Source organism: Trichosurus vulpecula, chromosome 3 (assembly GCF_011100635.1).
Source record: "Trichosurus vulpecula isolate mTriVul1 chromosome 3, mTriVul1.pri, whole genome shotgun sequence".
NCBI classification, from domain to species: Eukaryota; Metazoa; Chordata; class Mammalia; order Diprotodontia; family Phalangeridae; genus Trichosurus; species Trichosurus vulpecula.
In genome coordinates, this window is record NC_050575.1 from 290,080,792 (window position 1) to 290,100,452 (window position 19,661).

Here is a 19,661-nt window from a genome sequence, read left to right on the forward strand (position 1 = left end):
AGCTGAGTCCATTTCCTTCTGGCAACACAGTTGGCATCTATGAAGTTGTCCTGGGATGCTGCCAAGTCTGGGGTGGGATGTCTGAATATCTGCTATGGTGCTCTCAGGTCTAGCTCTCCAATCTGGGCTGGAGCTCTGTAACTCAAAGGAGAAAGAGGAATTCCCAGAAAGCAAGAGAACTGTACCCTCAGGCCAGTCCCCCCTGCCAGGAATCAGAGTGCTTGGCAATCCACCTTTCTCTCCCATTTCTACTAGAATACTGTTGTGGGTCTCAGGAAGAAGCTTGGATTTTGGAAAACTGGCCATTGTCCCTCTAGGAAGCACTTGGAGGAGAGGGACAGGGGTGCTTGGGACTGGTTCAATCAGAGGCAGAGTAGCTTCTGTATTGTTTAAGCTAATGGGTGTATTCTTCGTGGACTCCTGAGGGACTGCTTTAGAGGAGGAGACTAACTCTGATAGCTGGGCTGCTCCAGGAGAAGAAGTTGAGGTAAGCCAGGCGGGCCATGTATTTTTTGCCACTTCTTTCCCCCAAGGATGAGCACTGTGATCAAAGTCAGGCCAGCCAGGAGATACCCCATCCCCTACCTCAGGCTGACTCACAGCTTTCAGGGAGGGGAAATCCTCCAAAGGGGCCTCCATTAGATGTAGCTTCTTTTCATCTCGGTTGACTAAGTCCATAACCCCCAATTTTTGGCGGCCCCCCTTATTCTCACTGTGAAGTCCTGAAACAAAAGAAGAAGAAAGGCACGTGTAAAAAACTTTGCCAGAGAATGACAGTGTGAGGGTGGGAGTCAAGCAGGACCCAAGCAACAGCTCTAACTAGAGTGAGGCACTGGGCTTTTCCCCTGGGGAGTCAAAATTTAAAGGGCCCCAGAATTTTACCCATTCACTCCTTTTTCAGGAGTAAAGAACAACTATGTCAACTACCTCCCCCCTCTAGCTCAACTAGATGTGTTTAAATTACTTCTCAATTCTTTTTTCATAGAGGCAGCATAAGCAGAGGACTGAGAAACGGCCTCAAAGTCATGAGGACCTGGATTCAAATCCGGCCCCATACACATATTCTAGATGTAACCCTGGACAAGTTACTTAGACCTCTTAGTTCACCCCCTCTCCCGGCCTTCTCTACAACATTGATTTGTCGTCACATTTCCTGTTGTTTGTTCCAAGTACCACAATTTCTAGGTATAGCTCTGACATGACCCAGGTTGTTGAGTACTCCGTCATCCCCAATGAATCTTTTATTCTAGCCCAGCCCCTCTTTTTGAGTCTGTTAAGCCTCCAGGGCGGAGCTGGTCTCATGTAGCTCTTTACATCAGGGGTGTCAGACAAATAGAAACAGATCCCTGTGGCCATATTAACTTAGAAAATCACAAATTACCGTAATCTATGTCATGTTATATTTTTATTTATTTTGTTAAAATTTTCCTAATTAATTTTTATGTTGGTTCTGCTGAGAGTTTTGACAGCCATGTGCTGGCCAAAAGCCATGAGTTTGACACTTCTACATCACACCCTCTTATCAGAGCCGCCTCAAGGCTACACGTGGCCTTCTAGGTCCTTGGGTGTGGCCTTTTGACCGAGTCTAAGTTTTACAGAATAAATCCTTTCATTAAGGGGATTTGTTCAGTGAAGTCTGGGTTCAGCTAAAGGCTGCACTTGAGGACATAGAGGCCATGTGTGGCCTTGAGGCCACAGGTTCGCCACCCCTCTCCTACATGATACTTCATTGGAAACATACTACACTCTGTTCATGTGCACCATACCCTCCATTGCCCTGTGGTTCACAGAAGTCATGATATTCTGTAATTACTAAGAGAAAACACAAAACAGCAGTGTTAAATAGATATAGCAGTTTTCCAAGGGGAAGCTCGGAATTGTTAAAAGCACAATGCCGTTTTCCCAATGTAATACAACCTAATCTCTTATTCAGTTCTAGCAACAGTTCATTGTCTATCTAAGTGTACAGGCTAGATACAGTTGTGGTGGTGGTGGTGGTGGTTGGTTGGTTGGTTGGTTGGTGTTTGTCCTTCATTCTCAAAGAGGGCCATGACATCAAGGAGGTGATGCCATGACATGCAAGTGAATTGGATTAATGTGAGGGAGGTCTATGTCACCAGCCTCATTTTATCCTCCAGAGCCATCTGGGTCCAGGGGCCAGATACGGATCAGAACAACTGGATATAGCTCTGGATGCAGTGGGAGACTTTGGCCTTTTTAAGCTAAAATATTTAATAGTTCTCAGTTTAACTAAGGCAGCACCCATTCAGTGATTAAGGCTAGGTAAGACATGGGGCAGAGAAGGGCCTCTTTACTATGTGTGCGCGAGCGCGCGCGCGTGCGTGCATGCATGTGTGTGTGTGTGTGTGTGTGAGAGAGAGAGAGAGAGAGAGAGAGACAGACAGACAGACAGACGGAGAGACAGAGACGGAGAGACAGAGAGATGCCAATTCTCTAAGTTGCCCATTTAACTGTATAGCATACTATGAGAAGTTTTCCACGTAATTTTTCCTTCCAAATTCTTGGGTGACTGGAGCTTATAGATTCTGAAATTCTCCAGGATCAGAAATGTTTGAGTGATGCTACCATAGAGTATCCTTTTTTCCATTTGGACTCTGTGAAGTATAACTTCCATTAGAGTGGCAAACACCTTTGGCAAGCATATGCCTCCTGTTTTAGGCCTCACTTTGGTATTAATTATCAGAGAGTTGCTGGACAAAGTTTCCTCTGTGCTTGCCCTTTCAAGAATTCTTGCGTGATTTTGACATGTGCATGGGAGGAAAGCATTTTCCTCTACCAAATCAAATGATCTCTTATAATATCAAAGTAAACCACTGAAATTTTTAATAGAGTAAAGATATAGCCCCTGAGTCTCATGCCACAATAGGACGTTCACTATACAACAGTGGGTATTGGTCTCTGGTTACCAATTCTCAGCTCTCAGGCAGGGAGCTCCCCCTGCAAGTCTAGGCTGGAACAAACAGAGTGAATAGTAAGCTCTATGCCAGACAGAAATCCATACTCAGACCAAGTATGGGGCCAAATCTTCCCAACCATATGCCCCATCCTCCCACTTCATTGGTGCTCCTAAGCACAAAAAGGCTGGCATCCAAACATAGATTGGTCTAGCCCTAGACGAAGGAAGGGCACAAAGCTTAGATTTGTCCTGTTCCTCAAAATCCAGGCTTTTGACAGAAAGAGGGGAACAAGGAGAGTTTTGGGGTTCCCTCCAACTTTCTGCAATTAATTTTTCTACCTGCTCCCAAATGGCTATGAACTGATAAGTGAAGGAAGTGGTATTAAGCAGGATTTTATTTGCTGGATTATGGCTTATGATACCAGAATGATAAGCCCTTGGCAAAGGATGAAGGACAAAGATGGATGAAAATGTATTTGGCAGGAGACTCACCAACCTGATCAAAGGCACTTTAAACTGAAATTCAAGGGGGACAGAAGAAAAATGTCCAAATAAAACTGTAAAATTGGAGCCTCAGAAGGACACATATGACTGAAAGAACTATAGTGGGTGGGGTATCCCCTAATTCTCAGGGGAAAACAAGGAAGTGAATCAAGAACAATAATGTAGGGCCTCAGATATCTACTACTTAATGCTAGATGCATTTTTTAATGTGACACTTTGCTTGGGATTTTAACACAATGATGGAAATATGACCCAATAGGTATGATCCTATGAAGACAGCAGAAAGAAAGTCATGTTTTACACAATTGGGGAGAAGTGACAATGGATATGTTAGCTTGTACAGTTATACATATAACTATGAAACTCCATTAGACATCCAGACTCAGATGTTTACTAGCTGTGTGACCCTGGGCAAGTCACTTAACCCCAATTGCCTCTTAAGAAAAAAAAAAAAAAGGAAAATTCCCTGAACATGAGGGTAGACGTTGAAGGGAGGTAGAATTTAAAAGAACTTTTAAAAATATCAACTACTTTTAAGATAGAATAGGCTGCCTTCTCAGGAAGGAAGTACTTCATCACCATAAATATTCAAGCAGAAACTACCTTCCAAGGTGCTAGAGAAAGGTCCCCACATTTGGAAAATGATTGGTCCAGAAGGCTTCTACAGGACCCCCCTTCTCATTCTGACTCCATCATCCAAAGCATTTCTCCTGATTTTTCCTCTTTCCCACAGAGTGATGAGGAACTCTGTTGCTCCTCATCCCTTCCATGTAAGCTTAGGTGCCAGCCACCTATTCACACTGCTTCTCTCCCTTTCATTCCTCTTTCTTACCTGGCTCCTTCACAGTCTGGGTGCATTCATAAAGCCTATTGACCCGAATGATGTCTGAAGTGCTTAAGTTCCAGCGCTGACCAATGGGGATGTCCGGTCCAGCCAGTGGCATGATGGTGGTGTTACCATTCTTGCTAAAAGCATATCTGAGCGTCCCACGTGGGTAAATGAGGCCAGAGAGACAAGACAACTTTGTTAAGGTCAGTGGCCAGGAAGAAAGGAAAACAATCAGGCTAGTTCCATAGAGTTTCCTGACTCACAGCCCACCACCTCCTAGGGAAGAGGTCTGGACAGGGACGAAAACTACCTGAGATCATCAAAACCAAGGACCAAGTTATTAAAACCAAGGAATCTTTACCTCCCATAGTGCATCACTGATGTGTAGTCGTAGGGCACGAGCATGTTGCTGTTCTGGGATTTGATGAAGTTGATTTCAAAGCCTAAAAGCCAAAAAAGAGACAGATGTAGGCTGGATCCTCCCCCGTCCTATACCCTTAACACTGCCTGGTGGGCCTGGGTCTTAAGGACCACTTCTTCCTGGAGGCCTAGGCAATTGGGTGTCAATATCTTAGACAGTGGGAGAAGGACCATGAGGGAGGAAATAGCAACAAAGGTAAATTATAGATTTCCCTAGCTACTCCCCAGCCAGGATGAATCCCAGTGCTCGGCAACCTCATGCACTCAGATGACTAGTCTGTTATGATTATTACTAGTAGTACTAGTAGTAACTAGTAGTGATACCACTATACCTAGTATGTAATAGTTGTAGTAACAGCAGCAGCAGCAGCAGTCGTAGTAGTGTTAGTAATAGTAGTAGTAGTAGTGGTGGTGGTGGTATTCTACTACTTTAGTAGTTGTCTATTTGGTCTCCCTTCCTCCAATCTCTCCTCGGTATAAGTCAGGCTCCCACACTGTATGCTGTGCCAAGTTAATTCACTGTTTTCATAGCATCATGGCTAGAAGGGGCCTTTGAGATCATCTAGGGACTAGTTCTAGTCTAACCCTACCATTGTACAGATGACCTGGAGAAACCCAAAGAAAGAAAAGTGACTTTTAATCTCAGAGCAACTGAGATTCATACCCACTTCCTCTAACTCCAAATTCAGTATTCTTTCTAAGACATTGAAAACAGGCTTTCACCCTCTCACTTGCTCACTGACCTTCAGTAGCCCCCCACCATCTATAAGATAAAATCCAAAGTCCTTGACCCGGCATGGACTCTATCTCCTACTACTCCCCTATGAGAACTCTCCTTTTTAGTCAATTTAGTCTGCTCACTGTCCCCCAGACAGATCTTATTTGCCATTCTATATATTGACATATACTTTTCCCCACAAAGGAAATGTCTGTCTTTTCTTCTCTCTCTTCCTGTGCTCTATGGATTCTTCTGGCCCCAGCTCAAATCCTACTTGTCCTAGAAAGCATTCGATGACTAGCGATCTCTTCTTCCACTTTAAAATGCTACACCACTTACTGGTTATCATTCCTTTGGCACTCCTTTGGGGCGTGTGCGTATATACAATCCATGCTAACTAAACCGAGACCTCCAACAGGGGGCCAGGGATTACATCTTACAGATTCATCCTTTAAGGGCACAGACTGCAGGTTTGAATTTTTGTTTTTGTATCTCCAGCAGTCCCCTGTTGTTTCCAGAATAAATACAAAATCCCCAGTCTAGCATTTGAAGCTCTCTACACTGTGGCTCCCACCCACTCTTCTGGTATTATTTCATATTATTTCCCTTCACACAACCTTCATTCTTCTCAAACTACCCTCTAGCTGTTTGATCCCCACACGGCATCTCCCATGTCCGGCCTTTGTAAGTCTGTCCTCCATGTCTGGCATGTTCCTCCTCCTCACCTCCTGCCTCTTAGAAGCCACAGCTTCCTTCAAAGCTCAGCTCAGGTGCCGCTACCCATCTGAAGGACTCTCCTGATCTCCTCTCCACCTTGTGGATATTCTTTTCCATTTGAAACTGCTTTGTAATTACTTATCTCATTCTGTATTCTTATTTACAGTACTTGGGCGATCTTGGCTAAGTCTCAGAGCCTTTTCCTTATCTGAATATTGTTGTAAGAGTTTTATCTGTGTTACTCCGAATTGAACAAAAGCTTCTTGAGGGCAGAGATGATTTCGTTTTTGTCTTTATACCCAGCACTGCACCTTACCTATAGTAGGCACTTAAATCCCCCAGAATGCTTAGGATGGTGCCCTGTACATAAGAAACATTGAAATATTTAGCATTGATAAGATACCTCCCCTGCTTTAAAAACTCAATAGGAAGACACACAGACACACAGACACAGACACACACAAATTAAACCCGGTGATCCTGGCTTAGATGTTAGCCAGAGAGAAGAGAAGTGTTCAGCCTGACCAGAGTAACCCACAGGGGAATAACCAGGGGCAACAATTAGACCTCCTTAGCTATGTGCTAGAAAAGGGGCAGACAGTCTCACTGCCTGAAGTAGAAACCCCACAAAAGGAGGCCAGGCAAACTCCCTGATTTCAGGTCCCCAAGTGGTGTTTCTGGGGTCCACACCACTATTGCCCCCCTTCCATTAGCTGTTCCTCCCCAACCTGAAGTTGAAACTTTCTAGCCTCACCTGGTTAAGTGTACATGCACAGTGACACCTGGCAACCGGCAGTGGGACTCACCTGGCCGGATCTCTTTCCAGGAGATACGGATATAACGGTCCCGATCAGCCCGGGAATGCTCATGCCAGAATCCCAGCACGTGCATGAGCTCATGGAGGACGATGCCTTTGCCCTTCTGAAGGCAGAAGGGGGCCAGAGAGGCTACCTGCATCCCACCACTGTGTCCCACACTGGAGAAGCACCTAGAGTATGGTAGGAAGAAGCAGAGTGGGCACTCCCTCTAGCTGCCTGAGTACCAAAGAATCGTTTAATCACCAGGCAGAAGAGGGGAAGCTTGCCCAACAGAGAGGGAGACACAACATAAAGAAAGTATTCATTAGAGCTGTCCAAAAGAGGGACCAGGGTTGGGTGGGGGCTGGGGAATGTCATGAGGAAGGAGCATTAGGATTCAGGGCTGGAAGGAAACTTACAATCCCTTGAGGCAGAGGTTCTTAGCCATATTCTGTCATGGACCTCTTGAATCACAGACCCTTTCTCAAAAGAATGTTTTTTATTATTTTTTGGAGGCAGTCAGGGTTAAGTGACTTGCCCAGGATCACATGGCTAGTAAGTGTCTAAGGTCAAATTTGAACTCAGGTTCTCCTGACTCCAGGGCTAGTGCTCTGTGCCACATAGCTGCCCCTAAACATGCTTTTAAATGCATAAAATAAAATACGTAGGATGACAAAGGAAACCAATTATATGGAAATAGTGATGAAAAAAATATTTTTAACACAAGTTTGTAGATCACAAGTTAAGAACCTCTGGTCTAAAAGAAGGCAGTTTGGTACAAAAGAAAGAACATTGGTTCTGAAGCTACAGGATCCAGGTTCAAATCCTGCTTCTGATGCCCACTGACCTGTGTAAACTTGGGCAAATCATTTAACTTCTCTAGGCTTCAGTTTCTTCATCTGTCAAATGCAGAGACTGGACTAAATGATCTCTAAGCTCCCTTTGTCTACAATATGGTCCAAGGCCCTCCCTCTAAAGGAGGGAAACCAGTTACCAAGGTCACTATCTTGTATCTAGCACAACGGGCCACTCAGAGCCAGAGGATCTGAATAAACAATCCTTTTGCTAAAATCATGCTGATACCTTCATGTAGAAGCAATTTTCAAGGCAGTCTAAAAACAGGCTAGAAGATAAAAACAAATAAAAGCCAATGCCAAGGTTAAAAAGATGTCAACAAGAAAATCCCTGGAGGGGTGGGGTCTCAGGAGCTCCCTGACCAGTCTCAAAAGCTACTTTTCTAGTCCTCTTGTCCAGAGGACCCACAGCTGCATCCCGGATTAGTCCACTTGGGGGCAAAACTAACCCCAACTGCCCCAGCTCTGTACCACAGATCCCTCAATTACAACAATGCTAGTTGGTGTTATGGAAGTTTAAGAGGTTAACTCATACCTCCCCACTTCCTGCCACACAGCGCTGCTCCCCCCAGCCACCATCATAGACAACTAGAGCCATAAAAATCAGCTTCGTAGCACATGGCCCATGCTTCATTGTTGCAATAATGCTGAGGGGTCACCATCAAAAGGGCAAAAAGTGTCTACATGGGGGGCAGCTAGGTGGCACAGTAAGTAGAGCACCAAGCCCTGGAGTCAGGAGGACATGAGTTCAAATTCGGCCTCAGACACTTGACACATGTACTAGCTGTGTGACCTTGGGCAAGTCACTTAACTCCAATTGCCCTGCCCAAAAAAAAAACCCCAAAAAAGTGTCTATGTGGACCTAATACATTTGCCAGCAACTAGGCTGACTAGGCTTCAAGCTGGCCCACACTCGACCCCACCACTGTGCCAGAGGCTGCTTCTGGGGCCTTTCCACAGCTGCCTTGGACCCACACTACTGTCCCAAGTTGCCAATGCCTGCAAATTAGGCTCCTGCTGTCCTCTTCTCTGCCTCACTACGGGTGCCATCAAAACCGCTGTTTGCAACATTCACAAGGTCATCATCTCAGAGCTCCTACTAGTGAAAGGGCACACCTATTTTCCCATTATCTTGCCAGTGCACATTGTCACCACTACCAGATCTGTTGTGCCACAGGCTAGGGCACCACTGCCTTGCCCATCATCTTGCTACTGTCTGTGAAGTTCTAAGGTCATTATCCTCTTCAAAGCCTGGGCTGCTGAAGGCCAGGGGACCACTATCCTCTTGCCCTCTGCAGTTCTTTCAAAGAGAGGCCATTGCACAGGGTCCCACACTTATTGCCAATGACCAAAGTCAGGGTTGCTATTTGGCATCATTCTGCTACAATGGACCACTCAGAACCTCCACTACCCCAGGTCTGCACAACAGTCTTAGCTGGTGGTGGTGGTGGTGGTGGTGGTGGTGGGTGGGTGGGTGGGTGTGTGTGTGTGTGTGTGTGTGTGTGTGTGTGAGAGAGAGAGAGAGAGAGAGAGAGAGAGAGAGAGAGAGAGTGTGTGTGTGTGTGTGTGTGTGCATGAGTGTGTGTGTCTGAGTGTGAGTGAGTGTGTGTGTGAGTGAGAGCAAGTGTGAGAGAGATTCATACCTTCCCAGTTCCTGGCCCCAGTACCGATTTTCAGAAAAGTTCAATAATTTACCCAAGGTCACACAGATAGAGAGTGAACCTTCTACAACCTGGATTGACCATTTTCCAGGAATATTATATAGGTAATTTATCTTTCAAGCAGCAAGTTGGACTAGGTCCCCTCCCAGCTGGTTCCTGAAGTTGGGGGTTCCACTTCCTATTACTATAATTCTCAAAACCTCCTTCTGAAACTTTGTTGTCATTTGGTTGTTTCAGTCACATTCAATTCTTTGTGACCCTAATTGAGGTTTTCTTAGCCAAGACATTAGGGTGGTTCATCATTTCCTTTTCCAGCTCATTTGACAGATGAGGAACCTGAGGCAAACAGGGTTAAATGACTTGTCCAGGGTCATACAACTAGTGTTCGAGGTCAGATTTGAACTCAGGTCTTCCTGATTCCAGGCCTGGCACTTTATCCACTGTGCTACCTAGCTGCCCTTCTGAAACTACCCCACACACACAACAAGTACATGCCTGGGCAGTCATGCTGTCGGATAGATATGAGAAACAACCTTTGGGGATAGTAGGAAAGAACATGGACCTAGCCATTAGATTATTGCTCAGATATCCTGTATCCATGATGCTCCATGGAAAGGTATAGGGGGATGGGACCAGGAGGAAAAAGAACAGATGCGGTAAAGGGTTGTCTGAATCCCATCCCTGCCCACCAATCAGAGATACTTACCCAGACATAGGAATAATGGAAACAAAGTCCTTCTGGTTTGTCCGAGGAACAAACCTAACACAAGTGAAGTGCTCAAAGTCAGCAAAAGCCTCCAGAATGACTTCCCGGCTGGGCTGATCTGGAAGGAAGATAGAACACATGTGAATTGTCTGCAGCATCCCCCCCCCCCCACCAAATAGATGGAGGACACAGCATCTGGCTCTTACCTTCACCCCAAATGCCCAAGCCCTTGCCCATTCCATATTTTCAGGGTAGGTAACCCAAATTTGTAGGGAGGGAAAAAACCTCCCAAAATGGAATCTCAGGGAAGATCAGTGTGGAATAGAGAAAAAGAACACTGTCTTGGGAATCAGGATACATGAACTAATTAGTTCTATGGCCCTGAGCAAGTTGGAATCTTCTAAGCCTTAATTTCATAAAGTCCTAAAGTTAAAGTTGACCAGGGAGGTCATCTAGTCCAACCCCCTGTTATTTAAATCCCTTCTTCAAGGCCATGAATGGTCATCCCAATTCTGCTAGAACCCTTCCAGTGATGGAGAACTTAGCGCTTCCTGAGACAACCCATTCTAATTTTGGATAACTCTTGTATTAAGGTTTTCCTGATACTGAGTTGAAATCAACCTCGCTATGATGTCTACTCATTAGTACCAGACTGGAGCTAACCAGAATCCTCTTTCCATTGAAAACCCTTCATCTGCTGAAGGCCAGCATCATGGCCCCTTACGTCTTCTCTCCTTCAGACCATCCATCCCTAGTTCTCCAACTCCTCTCTGTGGCATGGCAGCCAGACCTTTCACCGTCCTAGCAAATGACCTCTGAATATGTTAGCTATGTCCTTCTTCAGATGTAGCACCCAGAATGAACCCTCAGTTCTGGGGCCCAAGTGGGATCAGACCACTAGGGTGAGACTATTACCTTCCTTGTACCAACACTATTATTCTAGACATTGGGGGCTTCACTAAAAATACCTAGTCCTTTGACCAATAAATATAAGAAACTTAGAAAAGCATGGGAAAACATGAATTAATACAGAACAAAGCAAGTAGAACAAGAAGTATGGTATACGCTATAATTATAAGTCCCACTGTTGGCTTATATTTAACCTGATATCAGCTAATACCCATGAGTCTCTCACATGAACCGCCATTGAGCTATACTAAGCTATACTCAGAGATGTGGTAACTGTTTAACAATAAGCTCTCCAAAAAAATTGTACATGAAATCTTTTAAGTTTAATCTGCATTATTAACATTTCCCCCTCACTTTCTTAAGTTTAGACTCTCAACAAAGCTATAAACTGACTCCTGATTTGGAGCATTTACCAACTTCCAACGTGTAAATGCTCACATTGAAAATCTCTAACACTAGGTTCTCAAGGGCTAGTTCAAGCTGACTCTTGAACATTCTTGGATGTACTGTACTTTTAATATTGATTTTTTTCTAACTTAAATGCAGGACTTTACATTTTTCCCTGTTAATTTTCATCTTGCTGGATTCTAGCCTGTTAAGATATTTTTGGAACCTGATTCTGTCATTCAACATATTAGCTGTAAAATGAGAGACCCAGACCAGATGTTATCTCAAGCCCCTTCCAATTCTAGTTTTCCAAGAAGACTCATCTTCATGAGTTCAAATCTGGCTTGAGACACATACCAGCTGTGTGACCCTGGACAAGCCACTTAATCCTCTTTGCCTCAGTTTTCTCATCTATAAAATGAACTGGAGAAGGAAATGGCAAAACCACTCCAATGTCCTTGCCAAGAAAGCCCCAAATGGGGTCACAAAGAATCAGGCACAACTGGAACAAATGATCAACAACAACAATAATTTTTTAAAGCTCTTCAAAGCCCAGAGATGCCCCTAGAAGGACTATCACTAGGGAAGTCCTTAGTGAGATTGTGAAGGAAGAGGTCCAGGTGAACAGAGTTGGAAAGATAAGACACAAAGAAACACCAGGCATAGGGCATGAAATAAGGGAGACCCAAGAATGACCCAAACAGGATAAGTAAAAAAGCCACAAAGTTTTTTATTATTTCCCCAGCCTGCTGCCCACACCACCCTGCCAGGTTCCCAACATCTAGGAAGAAGCCTAATAACCTTCTCCCAGGGCCTCTGCTCACCATATTTGCTGGAGAAAAGATATGGGATCTCTACAATTCCATCCTTCTTGGGCCATTTGAAACTGGCAGCAGAAAACAACTGGAAGGGACTCTGAGGATAGAATAAGAGGAGATAAATGGAGCCCATCGAGCCTCAAATGCTCCCGTCCCCTCCTCAGCTACCACCCCCACCCTTCAACATCAGAGGACACCCAAGTCACTTATCTGCTACCCTCGTCCACCTATAATGGTGAGCCAAGTGCTCTTTACCCTTCATACCAAGGGAAGTCTAAAAAGGGAGATAGTCATAGACAGGAGCAAAGTCATCGAAGAAAATCCAGGTATCCAAGGGGGATCCACTCCCACTGAGCTACTTTTCAGTGTCTATGATGAAGAGAAGGAAGAGTTGTCCCTTATCACTTCTATTAGAGTCTTTCCTTCTTCTAAGTAGTTTTTTTTTATTTGGTCATTTTTCATTCATGCTCAACTCTTCCAGACCCCATTTGGGGTTTTCTTGGCAAAGAAACTGGACTGGTTTGCCATTTCCTTCTTCAGTTTATTTTACAAATGAGGAAACTGAGGCAAACAAGGTTAAGTGACTTGCCCAGGGTCAAACAGCTAGTAAGTGTTTGAGGCCAGATTTGAACTCAGAAAAATGAGTCTTCCCAACTCCAGGCTGGACACTCTATCCACTCACCTAGTTGCCCATTTGCCTCAGCTTTATCATATGTAAAATGAACTGGAGAAAGAAATGGCAAACCATTCTAGTATCTTTGTCAAGAAAACTCTAAATTGGGTCACAAAGAGTCAGACACCACAAAATAATTGAATAACAAATCATGTCCAATGTCACCATCCTCACTTCCTTCCTCTACATTTCTACCCTATCCATCAACATGCATTTATTAAGCACCTATTATGGGCCAGGCACATGGGATTCAAAGACAAAAAGAAAACATCTCTACCTCTCAAGGAACTTACATTCTATCTAGGGGGACAACACATATATATCTGTAAGTACATACAGAATAAATACAAAGTATTTTAAAGAGGTCTTTGAGATGGCACAGTGGATAGAGTGCCAAAACTGAACTCCTCTTCCTGAGTTCAAATCTGACCTCAGGCACTTACTAGATAGCTGTGTGACCCTGGGGGAGTCATGTGACCCTTTTGCCTCAGTTTCCTCACCTGTAAAATGAGCTGGAGAAGGAAATAGCAAACCACTCTAGTATCTCTACCAAGAAAACCCCAAATGGGCTCACATAGAGTTGGATATGACTGAAATAACTGAATAAAGTTTAGAGAAGGAAGGCACTAATGAATGGGGATTCATGGAGGAAGAAATAAAAAAGTTATATTTAGAAGTCTGTGTTTGTACTAAGTCTTGAAGGAAGCAAGGGATTTTTTGAGGTAGAAGTGAAAAAGGAATGTATTGCAGGCAATGGCGGATGACCAGTAGAGATAGGAGAAATGGGAGATGTGATGTTACATGAAGAACAAAAAGAAAGAAAAGAGTGTAAGGTATAATGAAGCTGGAGGTATAGGTTGAGGTCCAGTTATGAAGGACTTTATCAAACAGGTAAGTGTATATTTTCTCCAAGAAGCAACATGGAACCATAGGAGTTTAGAAAGTATAAGAGAAGACCCTCACTTAAGGAAAATCACTTTGGTAGTTACATGAACAATGGAATGAAGAAAAGAGAGGTTTGAGGGAGGGAATCCATTTAGCAGAATATTGCAATAGTCCAGAAGAGAGGTGGTGTGAGCCCTTACATCATAAGGCAGTTGTGAGGGAAAGCCCTTTGCTAAACTGTGAGACATGATATAAATGGGAACTTTTATTGGCTCATTCACCTCAGTCCTGGATCGGGATAGTACCCTAACTTGGTATTCCTTTTGCACATTCATACTCCATTTCATGAAAGTTTGATCTTAGAAAACAGATTAGGATACAGTCATTTACTTTTTTAAAAGGTTAACTTTAATTAATTGAGCACCCCAACCAATGAATACAAGGAACTTGGAGAAACATAGGAAGACTTCTATGAATTGATACAGAACAAAGAAAGTAGAACCAGAATGGTATATTCTATGACTACAAGAATACAAATAAAAAATTACCAGTTAGACCCCAATCCATTGTCATGACCAAACTTGACCCCAGGGAACAGATGATGAAGCACACTTCCCAGCATTTTTTAGGGAGAGGGAAGATTTATGATGCAAAATCTTGCATTTGCTGCCTGACATAGTAACTTGGTTGGTTGGTTAGTTTGGCTTGTTTTTCTTTATTATTAGGGGCAATTCAATAGAGGGAAAGGGAGGAGAAATATCAGGAAATGGCTGACATAAAACAAAAGGCATCAATAAAATTGTCTTGAGCACTCTTAACACATTAAATATTAGGATTTCTGTGCAATTTTTAAAAATATCCATTGTATAGATGAGATGGTTCTTTCTTGGATATGTGTTCATAGCCTGTGTGTATCACTTTGACTTCATCAATCAGATTATAAACTCCTTTATGGAAGGAATTTATCCACAGCTCTCACAGCATCTAATACAGGGCCAGATGCATAGTAGATACTCACCAAATATTATCCATCCCATGAGCTTGCAGCCTAGTTTTGAACTGAGTGGTCAACAGCTAGCCCTACAGCTTCTATCTCCCCCACCTCCCACCATAGCCACCCATCTTGACCCCACATTCAAACCTCCTCTCACTGTTCCTGGACAAAGAGCAGAACTAGCCTTACAGGAGACCAAGAAGAGGGTTACCAATGTCAGGAGCTTGATGGGGGTGTGGAATCGAACACCTAGCACTTGAATACCTGGGTAGCTAGTCTTATGCAAGGTACTGTAGGACAATTAGAAGAAAGATTCAGCCCCTGCCCTCAAGGAATTAACAAATTGGTTGAGGAAATAAGAAAGAAAACAACTAAATCAGTGGTTTCCAACTTTTTTGATTAGGAAGGCCCTTTTAAAAGTTAAAAAAATATATTACCAACTCCTACATGAAAATAGTTATATTATTATCTGCTGATGGAGAAAACATGCTTGACAGAAAGGCAGGGTAGCATAGATGATATGAAGCTGGCCTAAAAGCCAGAAGACCTGGGTTCAAATCCTACCACTGATATATTTTGACCATATGATCCTGAGCAAGTCATCTCATCTCTCAATGTCTCAAGCAATTGGAACATTGGTACATACAGGGATTGGTGGAGCCATTGTAATAGCTCCATGGCCCCACTGTACCTGGACGTTCACCGCCCATATGTTGGCAAATTTTGGACTAGAGGATAAAAGCTAATTCACAATTATATCATACAAACTAAATCCAATCATATCTTGTTTTATACAATTGATAAGTTTCAGGGGAAATTATGTAACTCCTAGTAAGTAGAACCTTTCCTTTGCCAAGGCCTCCCTCACCTGCTGATTGAGACTTAAAATTTGTTTCATATGTAGAGGGAGACAATAAGTTTTTTCCCTGCACCCACCCACCCCCACCGGCCAAAATATAATGGCAAATTTAGAGGGTTTTCCAGCTGACGTACTAAATAATAACATACATAATAAAAGTTGGAATTCAGGTGAAGCAGGTAGCTGACAATGTTTTTGCCACCTTTGTTTACCTCTTGTGCTGACCCAAATTCATTTGCATGTTGAGCCAAGAGGCTCTTGAGAATTTCTAAGTCAGAGAGTTATTGGTGACAAAGGACTACTCCAAATATAAGGTGAAGACAAAATTGTTAAATATCATTTTGGGGGCCATTCTTTGTCTATCTTTTGTTAGCTGGGGGTGATTGGGCTGTCACTAAGGAGTTATCAGCCTGCCCTCGTCAAGGAGAGGCTTCTCAGTTCTAGTCTGCTAGTGTATGGTAACTAGATGGCAGGCACACAGCCCTAAAGCGATGAAAACTTGAAGCTGGTGGAAGGGAAAATTACCCAGAAAAGAGTATGAGAATAGCAGGGTGACACATCTAGCAGAAACAGAAAAACCCAGGAGAGATCAAGAAGCAAGGACTTTCCCTGAAGAATATTAGGCCCGTAAACATATTCTTGAACTGATGTCCAAAGGTTCACAGATTCAGCACCAAACTGGGAAAGGGAGATCAACAGGAAGCAAGCCCAACAGGAAGCAAGTTCAGAGAGAAAAACTTGATAATATCACCAGAAGATATTAGTGATCCTGTACTGTCAGAGACATAAGCTGGCCTCATGTTTCCTATGAGCGTGTCTAATGCATTCCCATTCTTCCACTGATAGTATGTATGCTTGTAGGAAAGTGTGCCCTAGACACACAAGGAGAACTTTCCTATTGCTACTTTTCTTACAATGCTATTTTATTAAATGCCTTTGCTTTGAACTTATTTGTGTCTCTGACTTACTAGTAAAAGTAAGCACATTGGTAGGGGCTCATTAACTATAACTTTTGGGTGAATGGAGATCTACAAAGTAACTTGGACCTAAAGGAGACTTTACATATAAGGGAGTGGTCCAGGTACTATAGGTGTGTACATTATGTATGCATATATGTGTGTATATATGTGTGTCTACGCACATATATATGTTGATAAATGGTTTAAAATGCAAAGGATCTTGAAGGGTAAGTCCTTGATTTAAATTTTTAAATATTTTAAGCAATAAATATGAGATCCTTTGGAGAAGCAGGGATGTGGGGGGAGGGGGTAGAGAAAGTGATACAGAAAGGAGAAGTGAAGGTGGCCAAAGAAAAACCTCCTCAAACTTCACAATTTTGCTTAGAATTGACTATGCCAAAGACTTCCAATTAGAAGCCACTAGTAGGCCAGGGACCCTACCATACCTGCATTTCTTCTCTTAGGATCAAGCTTGGTACTTTGTACATAATGGGCATTCAGTGCATTGACTGGAGTTTTCCACAAAGCCCATCAGACTCCTCACTAAGCTGGTCTTCTTTCTCTACCTCCACACCAGTCCTTACATCTCAGAAGAAACTTATTGCTGAACAGATTCCCATCCCCTAAGCTACTACCTAGGGCTCTGAGAGTTCCCTGTCTAGCTACCAGAGGCAATGTATGACAGGGATCCATTAAGAAGATGCAAGTGAACAGGATACATTGTCCTTAACTGAGTGGGACCCAGAGTTGGTCACCACAACTCTCAGATTCACACAAAGTAGCCCAGAGTGTAACTAGTCTGACATTAACCTGAAAGAACTCCTTCTACAACATAGCCAGCAAGACCTCTTGAAGACCTCTGGTCCTCTAGTGAAGAATGTGCCACCCCTGAGGCATCCCATTCCACTTTGGGTGAGCCATAACGGTTAAAGTGTTTTCTTTCAGGCCCAAATTTGCCTCTCCCACAAGTAGTTTGCTGAACCAGAAGCGAGAGGAATTTTAAAGGAAAGGAACAATATACTTTAAAATGTGTCACAGAGAAAGAGAGGAGAGCTGTGTATAACCTAACACACATCCTAGATTTGGGGAGAACAGGTATCCAGAGGGTCAGAGAATGAATCTGTATATGGGCCCTAGATTCTTCAGGAAAAGTCAGGCCAAACTACAAACATGGAATACAATATATGCTGTCAGGCAGGGTCACTGTGTCAATTAACTTTGCCTAGATGTTGTGTACTGCTACCAGGAAGGTAATGGTGGTAGGGGAGGGAGGATACACAAGAGTAAGATAAAATGATTGACATGAAAACAAAACAAAACAAAAAGCTTTGAGAGAGAGCATAAAAGTGGGCAAGAATACAAACGAAAGCACACCCAAGAGGGATGAGAAGTCAGTCTCGAAAATGAAATTCTGAAGTGACAAACAATTCCAATGAAAATTATTTTTATTTTTATTTTTAAGGCATGCATAGAAGATGGAAGCGAGGGCAGGTATTAGAGGATGAATACAAAAGAAAAAAATGGCCCTAGAGGACTCTTATCAGGAATTCTATAGCTCAGAATGAGCTAAGGCTGGCAAAGAATGCTAAAGACATTGGAGAGGGGGAAAAGCCCTTTTTTAAACAATGTTAAAGGCAAGAGGAAAAACAAAAAAGAGACAGGACCCTTCTTCAGGGTGGATGGAAGGACAGCAAATGACAGAATACAGAACTACCAGACTCATTTCGCTTCTGGTTTCTCTGGATGGGAAGGATAAAAGACAATTAACAGGAAGTTAAAAACCCAAGCTAAATACCAATTAAACTGCCATGGGAATATTTTATGAAGCTAGGCAAAATAATAACAAAAATTCATTTGGAGGAAGAAAAGGTCTAGAATGTCAAGGGAAAAAATTTTAAGTGGAAGGAATAAAGGGAAAATAGTACTTCCAGATCTCAAATTATATTATAAAGCAGTAATGATCAAAGCTATTTGGTTCTAGGTTAAAAGACAGAAAAGTAGGTTAATGGATCAGACAAAGAAAAATAAGAAATGTTTGGTTCATATCACATGTTACTAATTCAATGTTAAACAAACCCAAGAACATAACTTCCTCCCTATTGGACAAGTACTGCTGGCAAAAATGAAAGGCAGTTTGGCAGATATTAAGTTTAGACCAACATGTTACAGCATATACCATAATAAGCTCAAAATTAAAACTCATGCCATTGGTTAAAAAGTAGATAAATTAATGGAACAGACTTGATAAGGGAGAATCAGAAACAATAGAACTTAAGAACCCACTGTTTGATTAGTGGAAAACCAATTACCTAGGCAAAAACTCCTTATCTGATAAAAACTGCTGGGAAAACTATAAATCAGTCTGATAGAAATTAAGCTTATACCACATTCCACAATAAATTCTAAATGCATATGTGACCTTAATAAGAAAGATCATGTTTTAAAAAAAATTAGAAGACAAATAGATTATATGCCTCTTACAACTATGGGGAGGAAATATATTTTTAATCAAACAAGAGATAAAGGCAATTATAAAGAACAAAATGGATAACTTTTATTACTAGAAACTAAAAAAGCTTCTGCATAGACAAAATTAATGCAACTAGGATAAGAAGGGAAGTGACTGAATAGGGAAAATATCTTTGCATCAAATTTCTCTAATGAAGGTTTAGTATCTAAGACACATAAAGAATAAATTTATATAAAACAAATAGCCATTATCCACTGGGGCAGCTAGGTGGCACAGTGGATAGACTGCCAGGCCTGGAATCAAGAAGACTCATCTTTCTGAGTTCAAATCTGGCCTCAGCTACTTATTAGATGTGTAACCCTGGTCAAGTCACTTAACTCCATTTGCCTTAGTTTTTTCATGTGTAAAATGAACTAAAGAAGGAAGTGGCAAATTTGCCAAGAAAACCCCTTATGGGGTCACAAAGAGTCAAGCATGACTGAAAAACAACTAAATAACAACAAGCTATTATCAATACATAAGTAGTCAAAGGATATGAACAAACAGTTCTCAAAAGAATCACCAAATATTCAGAATCACATGAA

General features: G+C 42.6%; 1 protein-coding gene across 1 annotated transcript in view; it reads right to left on the reverse strand.

Annotated features, from left to right (window-relative positions):
• ASTL (astacin like metalloendopeptidase) overlaps positions 1–19,661 on the reverse strand; it is a 34,061-nt gene that overhangs the window by 6,991 nt on the left and 7,409 nt on the right. Inside the window, exons 4-9 of the mRNA XM_036749984.1 lie at positions 12,244–12,334; positions 10,124–10,241; positions 6,912–7,093; positions 4,612–4,693; positions 4,254–4,399; positions 586–722 (exon numbers count right to left, since the gene is read on the reverse strand). Of these exons, the coding sequence (XP_036605879.1) occupies positions 586–722; positions 4,254–4,399; positions 4,612–4,693; positions 6,912–7,093; positions 10,124–10,241; positions 12,244–12,334 (756 nt within the window). The remainder of the gene's footprint in view (positions 1–585; positions 723–4,253; positions 4,400–4,611; positions 4,694–6,911; positions 7,094–10,123; positions 10,242–12,243; positions 12,335–19,661) is intronic.